The sequence below is a fragment of the Equus quagga genome, chromosome 15 (genome assembly GCF_021613505.1).
Source record: "Equus quagga isolate Etosha38 chromosome 15, UCLA_HA_Equagga_1.0, whole genome shotgun sequence".
Taxonomy (NCBI): domain Eukaryota; kingdom Metazoa; phylum Chordata; class Mammalia; order Perissodactyla; family Equidae; genus Equus; species Equus quagga.
The window spans coordinates 76,886,963-76,905,194 of NC_060281.1; the positions used below are offsets into that span (position 1 = coordinate 76,886,963).

Consider the following 18,232-nt stretch of genomic DNA (forward strand, 5'->3'; position numbering starts at 1 on the left):
TCCATGAAATTGATACCACCTCTCACAAAAAATTATTCTATAGGCCTACGTGTAACCCAGAAGGATATCCACTAGAGAGCTGTTTTCAAGAGGAAATAATGCCCTCACTTCTGCCCAGAAGTCACGAGGGAAGAGCAGAAATACTGGGGCTGACCTCTAGGTTGTGTGACTTTAGGTTATTATTTCTTTCACCTTTACATATTTCTGAATTATCTAAAATTTGTTATCTTTAGCAAGAGTTCTTTTAAAATTGGTAATAAAAATAGCAGGAGCTCTGTAACTGCCACCCTTCCCACCCGAGGGGCCCACAGATCCCCACGTGCCGATGACCTGCCACCACTGCCCCACTGGGCTGCAGACCGGACCTGGTTCCCACTGACACCTCATGACCACGCTCTCAGAGGCAGACAGGATCCCAGTTTACAGACCAGGGCCTGAGACTCAGGAGAGGAGGGTGCCCAGGCCACACCATGAGTAAGCAGTAGTTACTGACCACAACTGTGAGGCAGAATTCTCTCCTGCACGTTTACAACTTCTCTGCAAATCCCAACGATGGGAAAAGCTTTGCCTGGAATCTTGCAAACTGTGCAAGTCTTCCCCACCTCCCTCTGCAGCCACACCAACCGAGGCTTCCCCGGAGGCCCTCCAGGGATCTCTCAGGAGCAAGCTGAACGCGGCCACCCCTGACCTCAGACCCTACCTTCCGCTTCCCAAGAGCTGCTGCCCTCACCCTTCAGTGCCAGCTGCAGCACCCCGGGTCTAGGGCCACCCCGAGTCCCGGGCGGGCAGAGGCAGGCCGCCCCCTGTGCACACGTCTGTCTTCACGTCCTTTCCCCTACTCTACTGTATGTTTCTTTCCCTGTGAGGATGTGACTTATTTTCATTGCCAGCAACAAGCATGGCAAGTAAGATTCAGAACTGGCGGAAATGCTGAAAACTATCCAATTACCTTTAGCCCCAAACACTCGGTATTTAGTAAGTTCTTTCCAACCTAAAGGTGTGTTTGTCTCTTCTTCGATCTTTATCTAAAATCCAACACATATCATGCACTTTGCTAGGCTCCAGGCATACAAAACTAAGACAAGGTCCCTAATTCTAGAAACTCTCGGTGGAAGGAACCAGAAACAAACCAGAGGGTTGGGGGAACAGGGAGGGGTCCTGGGCTGGAAGGCTGGGGCGGACGGACGCTGTTCCAGGTCCTTCAGTGTCTTCATCATGTATCGACAGCCTTATGAGTTTCCATAACAGTGGGCATGCCCTTAACGGATTCAGTACAAAAAAATATTCCAGGGCCAAATGAAAATGACCTTTCGATCATTGACCCAATTTGGCTATTTATGCCACCTCTCCCCTCCTCTGGCCTGGACAACTGAAATCTGTATGCTCTCAGGGGGATGTTTATGGATGAGCCAGCGCTGGAGCTGGCGAGGCAGTGGGACAGACAGTGGGCTCGGAGCCCTAGAGGCACGCATGGAGCTCTTGTTTCAGTTCTGTCGTGAAATCGCAGCGGACACTCTGCGAAGTCACTTCACCTCTCACTATTTCCTCATCTATGAGGTGGGAACACAAGCGAGCTTACTTCTCTCTCACTTGGTTGTAGATTCTGTTTGTGAAGGTGTTGAAAACGCAAAGCGTGCTAGTCAATAGTCACACACAAAGAGGCACAGGCTGACCGTGGCCATAAACTGTTTTCACATTAAAACTATGTTATATTGCTCAAGAGTTCAAATAAGCTCAAGGAGAAGCTGATAGCGGTGACGACCAACAGAAGGCAGATTCACGTACCAGACTGAGTTGCCAAAAAGATGGTAAATCAGCCAGACGTGTGTATGTCTTCCTCATACAAAGGCTGATTGAGCACCAGCAAACATGTAGAATCTGCAAAGTCCAATGCAATCTGAACAGATTTCTTGGGATCTGACATTAAAAAGCAATTGCCAGGGGCCTGCCCAGTGGCGTAGCGGTTAAGTTCGCGCACTCCGCTTTGGCAGCCCGGGGTTTGCAGGTTCAGATCCCAGGCACAGACCTATGCACTGCTCATCAGCCATGCTGTGGTGACATCCCACATACAAAAAATAAAGGAAGATGGGCACAGATGTTAGCTCAGGGCCAATCTTCCTCACTGAAAAAAAAACAATTGCCAGGTAGTTTACCCTCTGACAAAGCTTGTTTAGGGGGACACCTACTCTGGGAAGTACAAGAAGTAATAGGAGGAAGTTAAGGGAAATTACTGCCACATGCTGCAGAGACACACTGGAAGGCAAACACAGCCCAAAGAAAGGGCTCCACTGGAAAAAACGTTGAAAGCAGACTGTACAACTAGTGCCATGCTCCAAGGTCAATAAAACTTGAACAATGAAAAAAATGAAAAAGACCTTGCCCGACCCCAGGGTTAGAGAGGGATGCCAGGAAAGAGCTGTGCATTAACACGACTCCTGAGAGCAGAGAGCAGTACTACTCAAGGGGCATGATGTCTTGATGTGAGGACCAAGGACCCTCGGCTTTGAGCAGAAATGGAGTGTTATACTAGAGACATGGGAGTGGCTCGAGCATGAGCACAGCCTCCTGCGCGTCCAGCACTCACAGACTCATCCCGCTGATGGGAGATGAAGTCTCTCACAGAACCCTGATTTCTTTTTTTTTTTAGATTTTTTTCTTAAAGATTGGCACCTGAGCTAACATCTGTTGTCAATCTTTTTTTTCTTCTCCCCAAAGCCCCCCAGTACCTAGCTGTATTTTCTAGTTGTGAGTCCTAGTTCTTCTGTGTGGGACGCCACCTCAGCATGGCCCGATGAGCAGTGCTGGGTCTGCGCCCAGGATGTGAACTAGCGAAACCCTGGGCCAGCAATGCAGAGCACAGGGCCAGCCCCTGGGTTTCCTCTTTCTTTTTCTTCGCAAATCACAGGGAAACGGAACTCTGTACCTGCTACATCTCCCACAGCTGGAAGCTCTAAGAACGACTGCTGACAGCCAGCCGCCGTGTTTCCATTTAGGAATCGCTGTAACACCGGGCTTCCACAACAGGACAGGAGAGGAGGCCGCGGAGACTCTCCCGAGCCGCACCACAGCAAGGCTGGGCAGACCACAGTCATTTCCATGCGGCACAGGAAACAAGAACAGACTCCTCTGGGACACAAGCCAGAATTTCCGGTTAAAACGGTGCTTGCACATTGATATACAATATACAAAATACCACTAGGAAAAACCTGAGGGCATGTGGTGCCAGCTGCTGGGAAGTGGGCACAGGATTAGAGTAGAATAATATCTCTGAGTTTTTAGACAATTTTAGACGTCAAGATATGGTGTTCGGGGCCTACTCCTGAAGATGCTGCTAAACAAAGCCAAAAATAAGTACCCTGAGAGACAAAGCACGTTCTAAGAGGCCAAACATTCTATCTGGGTGAGGGGATGACTTCACTCAGGAAGCTCATGAACACAGAAAACAGCGACAGCAACAGTAATTTCCTTGAATATATTCAACGTTCAAGGCCAGGCCTTTTCCTGTACAAAACATCGTAATTCTGCCACTACTCCAGAGAAATCCAATAAATAATTTTACAGTGAGGGCCGACGAGACCTGATGCCCCCAGGTCCCAGGCAGCTGCAGCGGCCAAGGCCTGGAGTGCCGACACCTCCGCCGCCCGCCTGCAGTTCTGTCTTCTTCAGCCGGCGTTTCCAACTGCTTCGGCGGACAGCCCCGTCTGGAGACGCCGGCGGTGAAGGAAGCCAAGAGGACAACACAAGAAGAGGCAAAGCCAAAGGCTCCACGCGGCACCGCTCTCCTCTTCCCACCGACGGTGACCGCCGGGGCCAGCTCAGGCTCCAGGTCCCTCAGCGGCGACTCCTGGCCCACGAGGCAGGTCTTCTGCACCCCTCAGGCGGGCAAGAGCTCGGGGGGGCTCTCCCCGTAGCAATACTTCGCTATGGGATCCCTATAGGTGTTCTCGTGCTGCACGCTCTGTGGGCAAAGGGAAGAGAAGAGCCCGTGAGCGAGCGGTCCCACGCCCCCCTCTAGAACAGCCCGAGCCAAAGCAGGCTGCTGTCAGACACCTCCCACAGGAGCCTGGCCAGCCCAGCTCCAAACGGCGCTCAAGGCTCCAAGGCACTTTCTGGAACAAAGGCGGGTGCTCAACACAGAATGCCAATGAACAAGAAACGGACATAACACCATGCGTGACTGTTTCTTTTTGTGGACACCAGTGAGTTTTTTTTTAACAACCTAGCTGTGACCTGGGCAACTGAAAACAATTAATTTTTCTCAAATGATTTTAAGTTGGATTAAGATCCAATGGGCGTTTATGCCCCGACCCTGTGCTTCAGAGAAATTCCGTTCCTGCTACCGAACCCTGCAGAGATGAAGGAGAGCCACCTCAAGTCACCTTCATCAAGTTGTCTGTACCTACAGGTTTGGCACACGAGCCAAGGCCCACACCACCACACAAGCCTCACTTGGATCAGCAAATTGGAAGTGAGATTTAAAACAGACAACCCTCTGATGGCTAATTTTTCAGCAATTTGTTTTCATACAAGCAACTTGAGTTTTTGGCTAGTCTAGAGTTCATTAATTGGCCCGAGAGCAATGCTCAACATCTAAATTGTAAGTATTATCCAATTTATAAACAGCCCAATCTTCTTTCTTGGGATACTGCTATCAAAACAAGCAGACAACTGGGAAATCTCTCTTTACAATAAAAAGCCCAAGTCAGAAAGTTCAGCATCTTCACTGAAAACTGGCAATAACTCCTGGTATTACCAGTTAAGGAGAGAAAATACTTCGCCCTTCCTAGCATTTCTGAGAACAAGAGTGCATCTGATCAGCACGAGTCGCGTGCACAGCCTTCCTCCACGTTTCCTCTAAAGCCCACGCAAGTGGGAAGCTCTTCCAGCAAAACAAGACCACCAGGAATTTCCTCATGATCTCAAGTGCTCACTGTAATCCCTGAAACATCTACCCCGTGATGCTGAGCGTTCTGAGAGCAGACCAGAGACATAAAAACCGGCATGAATCCAAAGGTGGACTACAGAAACCCAGCAAGGGTCCGAGAGTGCCAGAGAAGACAAGTGAGTCCGTTATCTCAGACGAAGTCAGTACCGTCCTGGAGGCCCCGTGGCTAGAAGCCAGAAGAAGCATGTTCGTGTAGTCAGTGCGCCTGGGGATTTCGGAGAGCTCCGCCAACTGCCGACCACCGACGCCGAGGGCACGGGCAATGGGAAGGCCGAAGGCTCTCGGGTGCTCTCAGAGCAGGGGCAGCGCCGAGCACCCAAGAGCAAAGCACTCAATGACAGCACGCCAGTAAGTACTGAGTATTGACAACCTAGATATTCATGTTTTTAAACACCCACGGCCCCATCCCCTTGAATCCTAAAATAAACCATGACTCTGTCCCAGAGCAAATGACTCCATACTCTAACTGAGCGGTTGCTGGAAAGCCTGAGTCAAATTTCAGTCAAAGACAGCAGGAGAGAATTTCTCTCAGGAACTGGACTATCAGGACTCCACCAAGACTTAAGAATAATTTTAAGCTTCCACTTAAAAGTGCAGACATGCCGAACAGAGAGGAGAAATGCAAGCTGAGGAGACCTTGATTTGATACAAATATTCTACTTCCCTAACTCGTATAAATCTCCCAGGGCAGTCTAACTCTATCACTGCACCAAAGCAAGCTCTCCACGGCTTCACGGGACTCTCCTCGCCACCAGCACCCCACCAAAAGGCCCCCAGGGCATGTTTTCGAGTTTGCTTCTAGCCCCAGACTCCCACCCGCCACCGTCCAGTTAGAGCCACCACAGCTTCTGACCTGGGATGAGGTCCTGCACTTAGCCAAACACAATTCAAAGTGGTCTTCGACTGCCATGAAGAGGTTCTGGAACGCCACAGCTGCCCGGTTGAGGAAGCGCTCCAGGAGAAGTTGCTATGGAAATAAAAGTTAATACCTGTCATAAATTCCAGACTCAGCAGCACAAGGTAACCTTGGATAGTTCTCCTAAACTAAGACCCTGCTGATGCCGGGCAGGGAGGGGAGAGTTCAGGCGAGCACGCGCTGGTATGCTACTCATCAATATCTGCTTCGCAAGACAAAGGTGCATTCTGCAAAAGAACCATTCAAGCAACCGGGACCCACCTCCTTTCCCCACAGACAAACACTACTTCCCAGGAGCAATTTCTGACATCTACAACATTCCCTTCTAAGTTCCCTTCTAAGTTGTATTTTCAAAGGAATCTCACATGAAAAATCCAAAGCTCGTCATAAAATAAAGGCAGAAAGGAGAAAGGAGACGCAGAGCACGGAGCCTGCCCTACCTTGCTGGGCTGCAGGCAGCAGGAGACACAGTGCTCGTAGGCGCTGCAGCAGCCGCTGGACAGGCAGCCGTCGCAGCTGTACTGCCTGGTGCTGGGGACGTGGACATCACAGCAGCCGTTCACCAGCACGTCCTTCCTTTCACACACGTACCCTGAAAGGCAGAGACTGACCTGAGTATAAAACCAGCAGGCTTCCCGACCAGGTGACCACAAAGAGCAAGGAAAGTAGCAGGCAAAGACATGCAGACAGAGTCTGCAGCCCGGGGCCTCCTAAGCTCCAGAGAGCGGGAAGTCAGACACAGTGTGATGAGGGCTGCTTCCCACGTGCGGGAGTTCACAGGCAACATGGACTCCCATATTACAAGGGGGCCGCACATCCCAATCCATCTAAAACGGGCTGTCAGTCTGCCGTCCTGTACTTGATTCCATCAGCACACAAAGTCCCGCCGATGTTCTCCTGTGCTAACCGAAGGAGGCCATGCTTTCATCGATGCCTGAAGAAAAATGCCATTCTTTTTCAAACAAAAATCTGAAAACAGGGAAAACCAAGGTATTCGTTCCAGAAAGTGAGATCCTTCTAGATAAAAAACAAACAAAAAAATCCCCACTCTTTACAAATATCTTTTAATGCTTGCCATTTATTAGTAGTTTGGAGGATTTTTTTAAACAGTAGTCACACTTAATCTCTATAAATTGATTTAACCTGTTTCTAAGTTCACAGCCCAGGGATTCAGTTACCCCTCAACATCAGGGAATGTGAGTTCTCTGCTAGCCAAGGGAAAAAAGTCCTCCTAATTCCCTCCACTCCTCATAAATCCCATCGTCTATACACACACTCCCTCCAGCCCAGTCAATCCAGGCTCAACTTTAAGGAAAGAATTTCCTTGCAAAAGCTAATTTATTGCTCAGAGTTGCTAAACAGACATTGCTCTACATTCTTCTGGGAGTGGAACAGAAAAATGTAAGAATAAGTGCATGAGGGACACCACTTGGCCCTTGGGAAACTCCCAGGTGCACGCACAAGCTCACAGGTGCACGCACGGGCCCACAGGTCTATGCCTGGGCCCACAGGTGTGGAGCAGCTGTTCCAGCCTCATTCCAGTCCAAATGCCCCAGCTCCTTAATCCTAATCCCCAGAGAAGGAGACCTGGTGAGGTTGTTTTCAGAAGCTACTCTGGAAAACAAAGTCTGTGCACAAGCAGGAGGTACCAGTAAAATAACAATGGGAGACTGAAGGCGTCTCACTTAACTCTTGGAAAACTGAGGCCTCGAAAGAACCAGGTGCCAGTTACCTGGGAACTGGTGTTTGTTGTTGTTTTAACTATGCCAACATTGTCTTCCAAATTAAGAGAAGATGGTTCTGATGCCGCAGGAAATGTTTCTGGAATTCTTCCTAATGATTCTTACTCATTTTCTTCATAGGCGTTACAAACACACACACACACACACACACAAATCCAAATAAGCCAGTATGTTTCTCAAGATGCCACCCAAATATAAAGCAATCTTATCACCTCTGAGTCAGGAAGATGTAAAATGCAATGTGACCTCAACTCCACTTGCTGAAATGATCTTTCTGCCCTTTTCTCTTTCCATTTTCTAAGAGCCAGCATCTCAGGCCGCCTTTTTCTCCAGGTGCTAACTGCCAGTATTTGGCTGTGGAACCACAGGTCTTCCTAACTTCTGGTGAAAGAAAGCTCATCAGTTCTCCTTTTGCACCATAAATCTACTCATGCAAACATCACCTCCACCAAGGAGTCCCGTAAGAGCCCAACCTCCGAGTGTGTTGCTATGGGCTGGGAAATTAACTTCTAACCTTTGAAAAGTTTGTGATTCTAATTGGTTGTCTTACCTAATCATGTGTTACCCTGGCAATATTTGTGGTGGCAGCTGCTTGCTAAAAGGCATAAATTCCTGCCAGTTTTCTTTATTAAACTGCTTCTCTCCTCTCCCACATCCATGGAGGTCAAATAAAACCTATGGCTCTGGGATTTTTATTGATTCCTGGAACTTTTTACTTAAGAAGTCTGGGACTCTTTGTCTCACTTGAACTAATCAGAGGAAAATTATTCTTTTGCTCACTATGACAAATTATCATTCACAACCTAACATTTCATATTAAAGTCAAGGCATAGACTACGGGATTTCTCACGGCGTATCACACAAACACAACAGTCTATAAGAAAAAAAACACTGGAGCCCAAGCGCAGCCCTAGTCCTGGGTGTACCTGCTGACTAGCTGAGCCATCTTGTGGAAGCAACTCCCCTTCGCCAAACCTTTCTCTGCGAAGACAAACCAACAGGTGCTCTGCAATATTAGTCACTTTTCCAATGTGATCTTAAAGACAGAATCTGGCACTGGCACCACTGCCGAGTTGTCAACACGTCTTTGTGCAAAAGTTTCCAGCTCTTCTACCCTTGGTGGGGGGTCCTCTGATTCCTTCCTTCAATCCCAAATAATCTCATTTGGTCTGATGCGTTTGAGATCTTTTGGGGAAAGTTTTGGTTTTTTATTTTGACGGGAATGTAAACTGTTTTTAAAAAAACAATAAGGCACCGTAGTTTTCATTTTAAAGACAGCTCGTGTCTTCATTATGTTCAGCTTCCTCAGGTATTCGTGAAGATTCTAATTCAAGGTTACCTGTGTCAACGTCAGTGTTGTCATGTCCATAATCCATTTTTTCTGAGACTCTTTGAAATAGAGTAAAACTTCCTCTTGCAAACCAACCAGCTAACCAGATTATTTGCAAACTATTAGTTGAAAAAGAAAAACTAATGTGTAAAACAATCAGGGAACTCTGAACACTGTTTAGGTTGCTGACATTAAGGAGAAGTGTTACTTTTTTGGTGTGACATGGCATCCTGTTCATGGTTTATAAGAGTCCTTGCCACCCTGGGCAAGTGCCTTCACCTCTTGGTGCTGTGTCTTCACCTAAAGTGACAACAGCAATACCTACAGCCCAGAGGATGGCTGCAAAAATCAAGTGAGCTACTCCAGGAGAGCCGCAGCCCAGCGCCCCGCACAGAGGAAGAGCTCCGTCAGCACAGGCTGAGTACGCGGGGGCCCTCTGAGGACAGCCTGGGCCAGCCGTGGCGTGGCAGAGCCCCCGGAGTTTTCTACTCCACCACCGCCCAGCACAGGGCTGCCTTTCTTACAGACTGGAAGGAAGCGAGAAAACTCTGGGAGAAAGCGCCAGAACAGACCGGTGTTTGAAGGGTAAGAGCAACACATTTTAATGTGTTCACAATTCATTTGAGATGATCCAGTCAGTGGACAAACGCATTTCCTAGGTGCCAATACTACGTGGACAGTAGTCAGGTCACCAAAGAGGAAACTGTTCTCCTAGAGTTCAACATCCAGATGAGAAGAAAAGACTGGCAACCCCTGCAAATACTACGGCTGGGAAGAGAACGGCAGGAAGTGGCCCAGGGGCTGGCACACGAGACAATGCTGAAACCATACGTTACAGGCACAGGGCCTCCAGAGTTAGAGTCATCAAAGAAGGGAGCGGAATGACGAGCGAGGTCTGAAAGGCAGACATGACGTGAGAAAGGCTGGCAGTGAGCAAGGAAGAGAAGGGCAGGCAGAAAACCCCTACTACAAAACCCTCCGAGTGGCCAGAGCCGAGGGTCTCCCCGAGCGGGACAGGGAGGGAGGCGGCCTCACCCAGTTCGTCGGTGATGAGGTGCTTCCCTTGAATGGAGTTCCGGCACTGGTTGCTGGGCCGGCTGCTGTTGCCCAAGTTGAACTGCACCTTCCACGGGATGGGCTGATCGTGGTCACGCACCTGCAGCAGATTCCGGTCCCTCACGGCCCTCTCCTCCTACAAAGAGACCGTACATGAGAAGGTGAAGGTAGCTTCTTGCTTTTTCACCAATTTTTCATAAAAACAGGACAGAAAAAATAAAAAAAACTTGTACAACGGGAATCTGCACTCCCCTGGTATGAGCAAAGTCCGAGCCAAAGTCATAAAATAAAATGCTAAATAAAGCTGCAGGAGAAGGTGATAAATTAGGGAAATGCTCCAAAACTGGTACACAAATGGCCCCCAGATGACATGCACAGTAGAAATGTGTACCAAAGTGTTAATTTTGTGGAAACATTTGTAGGGAAAAAGTTTTGACCTTTTTCTTTCCGATGGCAAATCATTTAAAACTTTTTTTATATTAAAACAAATACATTATGGAATAGAATGTAAAATTTGAATATGCTTTTAAAATAGAAGAGGAAACTTCAAAGAAATTTTGGAACTGTCACTTCAGACAACACCTGGACAGATCAAGAGCAGAAGGTGACTTTCATTTCCAGTTACGAGTACTCTGGTGGTAGACTTAGGGGAACACTGAATTGGGGCTGATTTCAGGGAAAAGCGGCAGCATGTCATCTTGAAAATCTCCTCTATGGAAATATACTGAGTGTGTAACCCGTACAACCTACCCTTCTTTACAAAACACACCCTTGCCAGCCAGCTCTTCCCCTGGACATGCAAAGTAGAAGAGTCACTCTAGAGGCAAGAGTTTAGAGCCCTTCTCCTCACCTCCAAACTCCTCCAGGTCAAGCTTTCAAAATCGCCTTTCCTACACTATTAAAGAAACTAAGGAGGAAGGTGTCTGAGCGCCAGGAAACCAGCCAAGCATGAGACAGTCACCTTCCAAACTCAACCTATGGCTGGAAAGACAACAGTTCCCAAAGCCTCCCTCCTAAAGGCTTTGCATACGCTGTAAACACTCAGCCGTTTCAATCCAGTTGTGTGGCTTTTACCATTAAGAACAATCTGCCACATGTCACTGCTTGAGCAAAAGGACTAACACTGAAAGTTTGATGGCAAAGGTTATATACTTTAAAACAATGGAAAAGATCTTTATATTTACTAAGATTTCCTTACGAAAGTAATCGGGGAAGAGCTGCTAAGATTTAAAACATACAGACCTGCATGCACTTTGGCACAGCAAGCACATTTTTGAGGCCTATCCCATAGAAAGTACCTGGCATAAGGATGCACCAGGATGTTCCACTGTTTCTATGGTAGAAAAGCCCTGGAAACCCCCCAACGGAGAAATGACGGCATCAACACTGGTGCGGCTCTGGCTCTCACAGCTGTGCTCTAACAGGAAGACCTCGATGCGACTGTTGCGCACTTCTCCAGAGTAGGGGCTCTTGAACCGGACTTGCACATTAGACTATGCAGGGACTTTAAAACAAATTCCCATTCCCGAGCCCAACTCCAGACTGAGTGAAAATCTCTGTGCAGGGGACCTAGGAATCAAAATTTTTAAAGCACTCAGATGGTTTTTACCCAGACAGGATTGTGGACCACTGGATGTCCACAGTATATTAAGTGAAAAAAGCAAGTTACAAAATAACAAGCATATTATCACACATAGTAATAATTACAGTAAATACAAGTTCAGGTTTGTGAGAGCTGAGATAAAGGTATGGAAACATACTACAGACTATTACATGGAAGGGACATAGGTGATCATAAACATCTTATCATCTTTGGAATATTTTCATTTTTAATCTAAAATAAAATTATAAAAACATGATTATCATTAACAGTAAGAGACGCTAAGTGAGGGATCTATGGGAACTCTATACTATCCTTGAAACCTTTCTGTAAATCTATAATTACGCCAAAATAAAAAGTTTATTTAAAAAAAAAATGATTACTAACATTAAAGACAAAAATTGCCCACAATCCCATCACTTAAATAAAGCTATCTCTATTTTTGCATATGAACTCCTAGCCTCTGACCCTGGCATTTATACAACAAATTAGGATGCTTTGCATTCAGCTCTTCTTGACACTAATTGGATGGGAAACCATTCAAGTACCTATATTATCTTGATAATCCCTTTTTCAAGGCTGTATAAAAATCCATCATGTTGATGCACCACAATTTAGTAAACGCATCCTCTAGGCATCCTCTACACATCAGCATTGAAGCCATCCCAGGTTTTTGTTGTCATACATAGCACTACAATAAAGATGTAGAGCATTTGTTTATTCTCTTGAATAATCTGTAGTAGTAATTATTATTAGAATTAGAGTCAGAGCTATAGTGTCAAATAACTTCCCCAAAGCTCTATCTACTAGTTGTAATACCAGCATTTACATAACAGTGCTCACAATGTTGCCACTACCACACCAGTACTGGATTTTGTTCTTTAATTTACTAAGTGTGAAACAGTCCTCCAAGGGGGCTTTAATTTCTATTCTGCCCCTCCCTTTTGTGTCTCTTAAAGGAAAGAAGTGGCACTAGCAAGAACAGGATGGGTTATACAAAAACAACATCTGTATCCCTCGGGCGGTGCAGGCCTTGGGAATACGGGACAAATCACTTAGGTGCACACGGCCTAACTAGCTGTAAATCCACACTCTGCTCTGCTGGGGCTGGGTCGGTTAACTGCATAATCGAGCTGCGTGCAATCTAAACTGAGCTTCAAATGTACCCCAGATGAATCGACAGCCATAAAGACTACTAACTAAGAGGTTGGTCCAAGGTACAGTAAACTGGATCTCACGACTAAGTTAAAAGTATCTTACCATCTCTCTCAAACCAGTCTGTCATTCTTCCTGAAAGAAAACAAGCGTTCAGGGACAAGTGCATCCCGGAAGGACCTCTTCCACATACCTATGTTCCTGGGAAGCAGCACGGCCATTCTCCTGGCCAGAACTTGCCTTCAAACATGAATACTCAAGACCTTCCCAAAAGGAATGCGTCAGAGTTGGACAATCAAAAAAGACTGTACAAGAGATCGTGTTAAGACGTGACGGCCACTGGAATGAACAAGCACACACTCGCTTTTCTGAGGGGCCAGTCTTGAAACGGTGTGGTGCGGGGCCACTGAGGGGGCCCTTCACTGGACAGGCGGTTTTCAACCTTTCCCAAACTGTTCCACCTACCCTACCAGGTTGTCTCAATTTTAAGCTTCACATATATATACTTCATTCAAGATTCATTCAAAGGTATCAAGTTCTTACAAGGTGTTAAGGAAACAGAACAAAGGTAGTCAGGACCTCTACTCTCAGAGCCTCCAGAGCAGCTGATAAAGAGGTCAGCACAGAAATCAGAGCAATCAACCACGGCCAATGTCCACACGGGGTACGCTGGGGCACAAAGATGGGAGCGGGAACAAAAAGATGAAAAGAACACACCAGAACTTTCTTCATGAACTGTAAGGGGCTACAGAAATGTTTTTCTTGCCTAACGTATGTTACTTAACCTCTGATTTAAAAACGAGTATTTTAATAACTGTCCTGTCTATTTTTCAGGGGTTGTCATAGGGCTCAAACGAAACAAATGTCCCAAGTAAGCAGTAAAGTACTGAAACACAAGGCATCGTCATTAAAAGATTTGCTTATGATTCTCAAAAAGGAAAAGAAAACAAAAAGAGATAAAGGCCAGAGGGCATCCCAAATGTCTAACATTTGGGAAATGGCTAAATTCAGCCTGATTATGGAAAATTTTAGTTATAAAAAACTATACTTACAAAGAGCTTTTAAAGATGGGGAAAATGGGTCTATGTTAAGCAAATAAACTGTATGCCCCAATTATACTGTTAAAAAGTGAAAAAGGAAGAAAATATGCCCACATATCCTCAGCAAATCCCTCTGGCTGGTGAGATGACAGGTAATTCTTTTCTTCCCCTACCCTGTGCAGCACTTTCCAAACTTTCTGGAAAATATATGGACCTTGGTGATCAGTGAAAAACGAAACAACAGATCAGCAACTCTTACAATTTATTACACTTTACTTTAGACAGTATCTAACTTGGCACCAATTTACATACTTAGTTACTTTAAAGCTGAAGATGTTATGTTTTCAAGGGGTTATGCAAACAGCCCTGAGATTTCAGAACCCCTCCTCTTGAGCAAGGATGAGGACATTTATTTACGCGAGAGGACCTCTAAGGACCTTCCGACTCCAGGACTGGGATTTCTTTCACCTCAGCTCAAACGCCCCCCACGGTTAGACCCACCCTGCAGCGCCAGCACAGCATCTTGTTTCGTTTTCTTTATATCACACATCATTATCTGAAGTAATTTTGCTCATTTGCCATCTCTCCCCTTTACCCTCTAGCAGAATATAGGCTCTTGGAGATAGCTGTTTGCCCCCACGGTATCTCCACCATCAAGCAGACAGTGCCTAGTGCAGTTGGTGTTCACTGAACGTTTGTTAAATAAATGTGCCCAAGTCATCTGGCACCCAATCCTCTCCCCCAATGGCATCCCCACCACCGTCACTAATTTCTCCTGCGCTCCCATCTCCACAATTTTAACTATCCCCCAAAGCATTAATTAACATGAAAACCAAAGAAAAGAGGCCTTCAAAGCAGCGCAGGATAATCAGCTATTCTCTTAGGCAAAAAGTGGCCGCATCTGCTCCCTGAGTTCCTCACGGAGCGCCCGAGCTCGAAGTTTCTCACAGCCTCTTCTCAATCCAGCCCAGCGCCCCAGCCCAACAGAGTCCATGTCACACCTCCATTTTACACACGAAGACCCTGAGGCTAGCCAAAGTGAAGCACACTTGCCTCAGGTCCCACAGCTCTGAGTGGCAGAGAGCAAAGCAGGACAGCACGTTCAGATGCATCTAGGAGAGCACCCAGCAGAATGGGTCCCCAGGTTCTGGTTCTAAGGACCCTGTATACTCTTAAAAATTACTGAGGGCCTCAATATGTGGGTCTACGAGGGTTATGGCTGTTGATATTCATCATATTGGAAATTAAAAGTTCTTAAAACACTTTAAGTAAAGCATTCACTTAAAAATAACAATAATGAACCCATTAGATGTCAACAGTTTGTGAAAAAAATGTTTTTCAAAACAACAGAAGAAATTTAGTGAGAAGAGAAAATGTTTTTACACTTCTGCAAATCTTTTTAAAGCCTGGCTTAGTGGAAGACAGCTGGACGCTCACGTCTCCCTCCGCCTTCAGACCACTACAATGTGCTGTCTGGGTTGAAGCATATGAAGAAAACCTACTCAGAGGGACGTCCAGTTGGAAATAGGAGGAGTATTTTAACGGCTTTTCCAGATAATTATGGATAACCTTCTTTGAGACTCCACCAAGACTTGACAAGTGTAGTTTCTTAAAAGTTCATTGCAAATGGTACAGCCACCTTGGAAAACAGTCTGGTAGTTCCACAAAAAGTTAAACACTGAGTACCATATACCCCATCAATTCCATTCCTAGGACCGTACCCAAGAGAACTGAAAATGTATTTCCAAACAAAACCTTATACACCAATGTCCGTGGCAGCATTATTCATAATAGCCAAAGGGTGAAAACAAGCCAAGTGTCCACCAAGTGCTGAATGGGTAAACGAAACGTGGGAGACACACACGATGGACGATTACATATTCGGACATAAAATGCTACAACATGGATGAAACTTGAAAATACTGGCTTCTCACTGAAAGAAGTCAGACAAAGAAGAATTGTACAATTCCACTGTACAACAAAGTGTACAATTCGATTTACATGAAATGTCCAGAATAGGCAAATCCACAGCGACAGAAAGCTGCCTGGCACTTGTGAGGGGCTGAGGGGCCGAGGGGCAGGGATAGAGAGCTTATAGCTAAAGGGTTTCTCAGCATTTCCACAGCCAGAGAAATCTGCAAAACAAAAATTCAGTCAACAGTTTTAGGGAACTCACAATCATCTCCCCTCTCCAAAAAACCCTGATTATAGTCACAGATCACAGGTTTTTAAAAAGACACTAAAAAAAAAAAACTGGACAAGGTGCACTGGAGTACTCAAAAGGTGGCCGTAGGGAAGGTCACAGAGTAAATAGCAGCTGAGTCAAGACATGGAAAATCAGCAGGAGTGTGCCAGATGGAGAAGAAAGCAAAAGTCATCCCAATTAAAAAGATTCCCATCCAAGACTCGCTTGTTTGTTCGACCATACCTGAGTGCCCATGACGAGCCTGGCATATCCTAGCGGCTGGGATACGAACGACACAGACAAGCTCCCTCTTCTCATGAAAATTACATTCCAGGAGGGAGAGGGAGGGGATAGATAACAAGGAAAAGGACAAGAAATGCTTAGTGATTCCTACGATAAAGAAAATAAAGCTAGTCTATGGACAAGAAACTAAAGTAATTTAGATTGTGTCACCCGGTGTGACCTGAGGCAGTAACAGCCTGACCTGAACTGACAAAAAAGACTCACCATGCAGAGATCCTGGCACAGAGCCTGGAGTTTTATCCGAGTGCAACAGGAACCCAAAGAATTACACAAGGGGGAGTGCCGAGATGACTTTTCAAAGATTATCACCCTACCGCCTGGTAGAGAATTGACTGTAGGACAAGAAAGGAAGCAGAGACCTGTTGGTGAGCTACTGCAGGGGTCCAGACAAGAGATGAAGGCAGCCTGACTGAGGGTGCCGGCAATGACAATCAAGAGAAATGAACAACTTTGGGATACACCGTGGAGGCAGAGGCAGTGCTTTGCATGCGAGGAGTGAGAAAGAAAAGCAGGAAATATCTGTGGCTTAACTACCTGGTGAACAGCAACGCCACTCCTTACTCTGGGAAGACTGGGGAGGAAGTGTTGGTGGCGGTAAAGAAACAAGAGCTCCATTGTGGGCAAGCCTGAGAAGCCTACAACACATTCAATAAGGGCCGTCAAGTGGGCACCTGGATACAAGAACTTAAGGTTTTCTGGACAGGTCTAGGCTGGAGTTATAAATTGGGATCGCAAGAGTATACAGCTGGTATTTAAACAATGGTGCCAGAGATCACCTGGGTCAGGTAGGGAGGGAGGCAGAAGTCTGAGTCTTGGCTCACTACAACACTCAGAGGTCCACCAGACAGAGAAGGGACAACATGTGATCATGAGACGGTGCCTGTGAGGTGGCGGAAAACACAAGTCACAGAGGCACTCAGTTCACTCAAACGCCAAGCACACATCCTGGTCAACAAAGGAGGCTTCCAACCCTCAGCCTGTTTGCCTAAGGTGAGAGGACGAATGCAGTTCCTATCAGCCCTTTGCACAGCTCGCCCATCCGTCCGATAAAACCAGGGTGACCATATAGTTTATTTATTTTCTATGCATTTACGTATTTCACTTACGAACTTGGCCCTTGAGAGCAAACGGGGAGCTTTTAATAACCACGTCAGACCAACAGCAAAAACCAGGCTGTCCCGGCTGCTCCCCGGGGCATGCCCACCCCTTCCAAAAACCCAACGCTCCAAGTGGACTCCCAAACAAACTCACTAAGGCTCCGGGTAACAGGTCCCACCAACGCACCCTGCCTTTTCTCCCAGAACTTCTCACCTGGAAGAAAAGCGAAGGGGGCGGGGAGGCGAAAATTCCACCCACTCGAGTTATGCAGAGAAAGGGCACCTCGTGGGTCCTGCTGAGTCTCTCTAGAGGACCACGGAGCCCCTCAAGGAAAGCCAAGCACACCAACGCTGGCCTGAGTGTCCGTTTCCCACGCTGAAATAGGTGGACACCACCCCCCAGGGCTGCGGCGAGGATCAAGCGAGCCATGCATGTCCCCTCTCGGCGCTGGACCCGGCGTGGGAAGCAGGGGGCGGCTCCAGATGTAACAAGAAGCGCAGCGACAGGGCCCACAGCCCCGGGTTCGAGTCCCAGCTCTGCCCCGGACGAGCAGTGCCTTCCCGCCCGGGTCCCCTCGCCCGGCCTCGGTCCCGGGACACCGCGCCCACCTCTGGGGCCCCGCGGACGGCGGAGGCTCCCCGACCCGGGCGGCACTGACCTGCTTGAAGGTGCTGGTGAGGAAGTAGACGAGCGAGAGCCCGAAGACCAGGGCGAGCACCCACCTCTTCCGCAGCAGCCGGCGCCACACCATGGCCGCCAGGTTCACCATGCCGGCGCGGACGCGGGGCGCGGCGGCCGGGGCGCGGAGCGGGGCAGGCCCGGGGCCCGGGCGGCATGGCCGCTAGGCGGGCGGCGGCCCCAT

At 47.3% G+C, this 18,232-nt stretch overlaps 1 protein-coding gene across 2 annotated transcripts; it reads right to left on the bottom strand.

Moving 5' to 3' along the window:
* Window positions 1-3,458: 3,458 nt before the first annotated feature.
* Window positions 3,459-18,226, bottom strand: SPRING1 (SREBF pathway regulator in golgi 1). Of its 2 annotated transcripts, none has more exons than XM_046639524.1 (5): window positions 18,093-18,226; window positions 9,969-10,125; window positions 6,302-6,453; window positions 5,799-5,912; window positions 3,459-3,958 (listed from the first exon to the last, which is right to left on the bottom strand). In XM_046639524.1, exons 1-5 carry the CDS (start codon window positions 18,204-18,206, stop codon window positions 3,875-3,877), a joined length of 621 nt encoding a protein of 206 aa, XP_046495480.1. In that variant the 5' UTR covers window positions 18,207-18,226; the 3' UTR covers window positions 3,459-3,874. The 2 variants fall into 2 exon arrangements, with proteins under 2 accessions (XP_046495480.1, XP_046495481.1); XM_046639525.1 differs by having other exon boundaries at window positions 18,029-18,226.
* Between the last annotated feature and the right edge of the window lie 6 nt (window positions 18,227-18,232).

Bases quoted from the DNA above. Each gene is read 5' to 3' on its own strand.
- SPRING1 (XM_046639524.1), bottom strand. From the start codon at position 18,206: ATGCCGCCCGGGCCCCGGGCCTGCCCCGCTCCGCGCCCCGGCCGCCGC. The intron at 6,454-9,968 runs GTGAGGCCGCCT...TCTGCCTTTCAG, and splicing joins CCTCATCACCGACGAACTGG to GGTACGTGTGTGAAAGGAAG. The intron at 5,913-6,301 runs GTAGGGCAGGCT...TTATTTCCATAG, and splicing joins GCTGCCTGCAGCCCAGCAAG to CAACTTCTCCTGGAGCGCTT.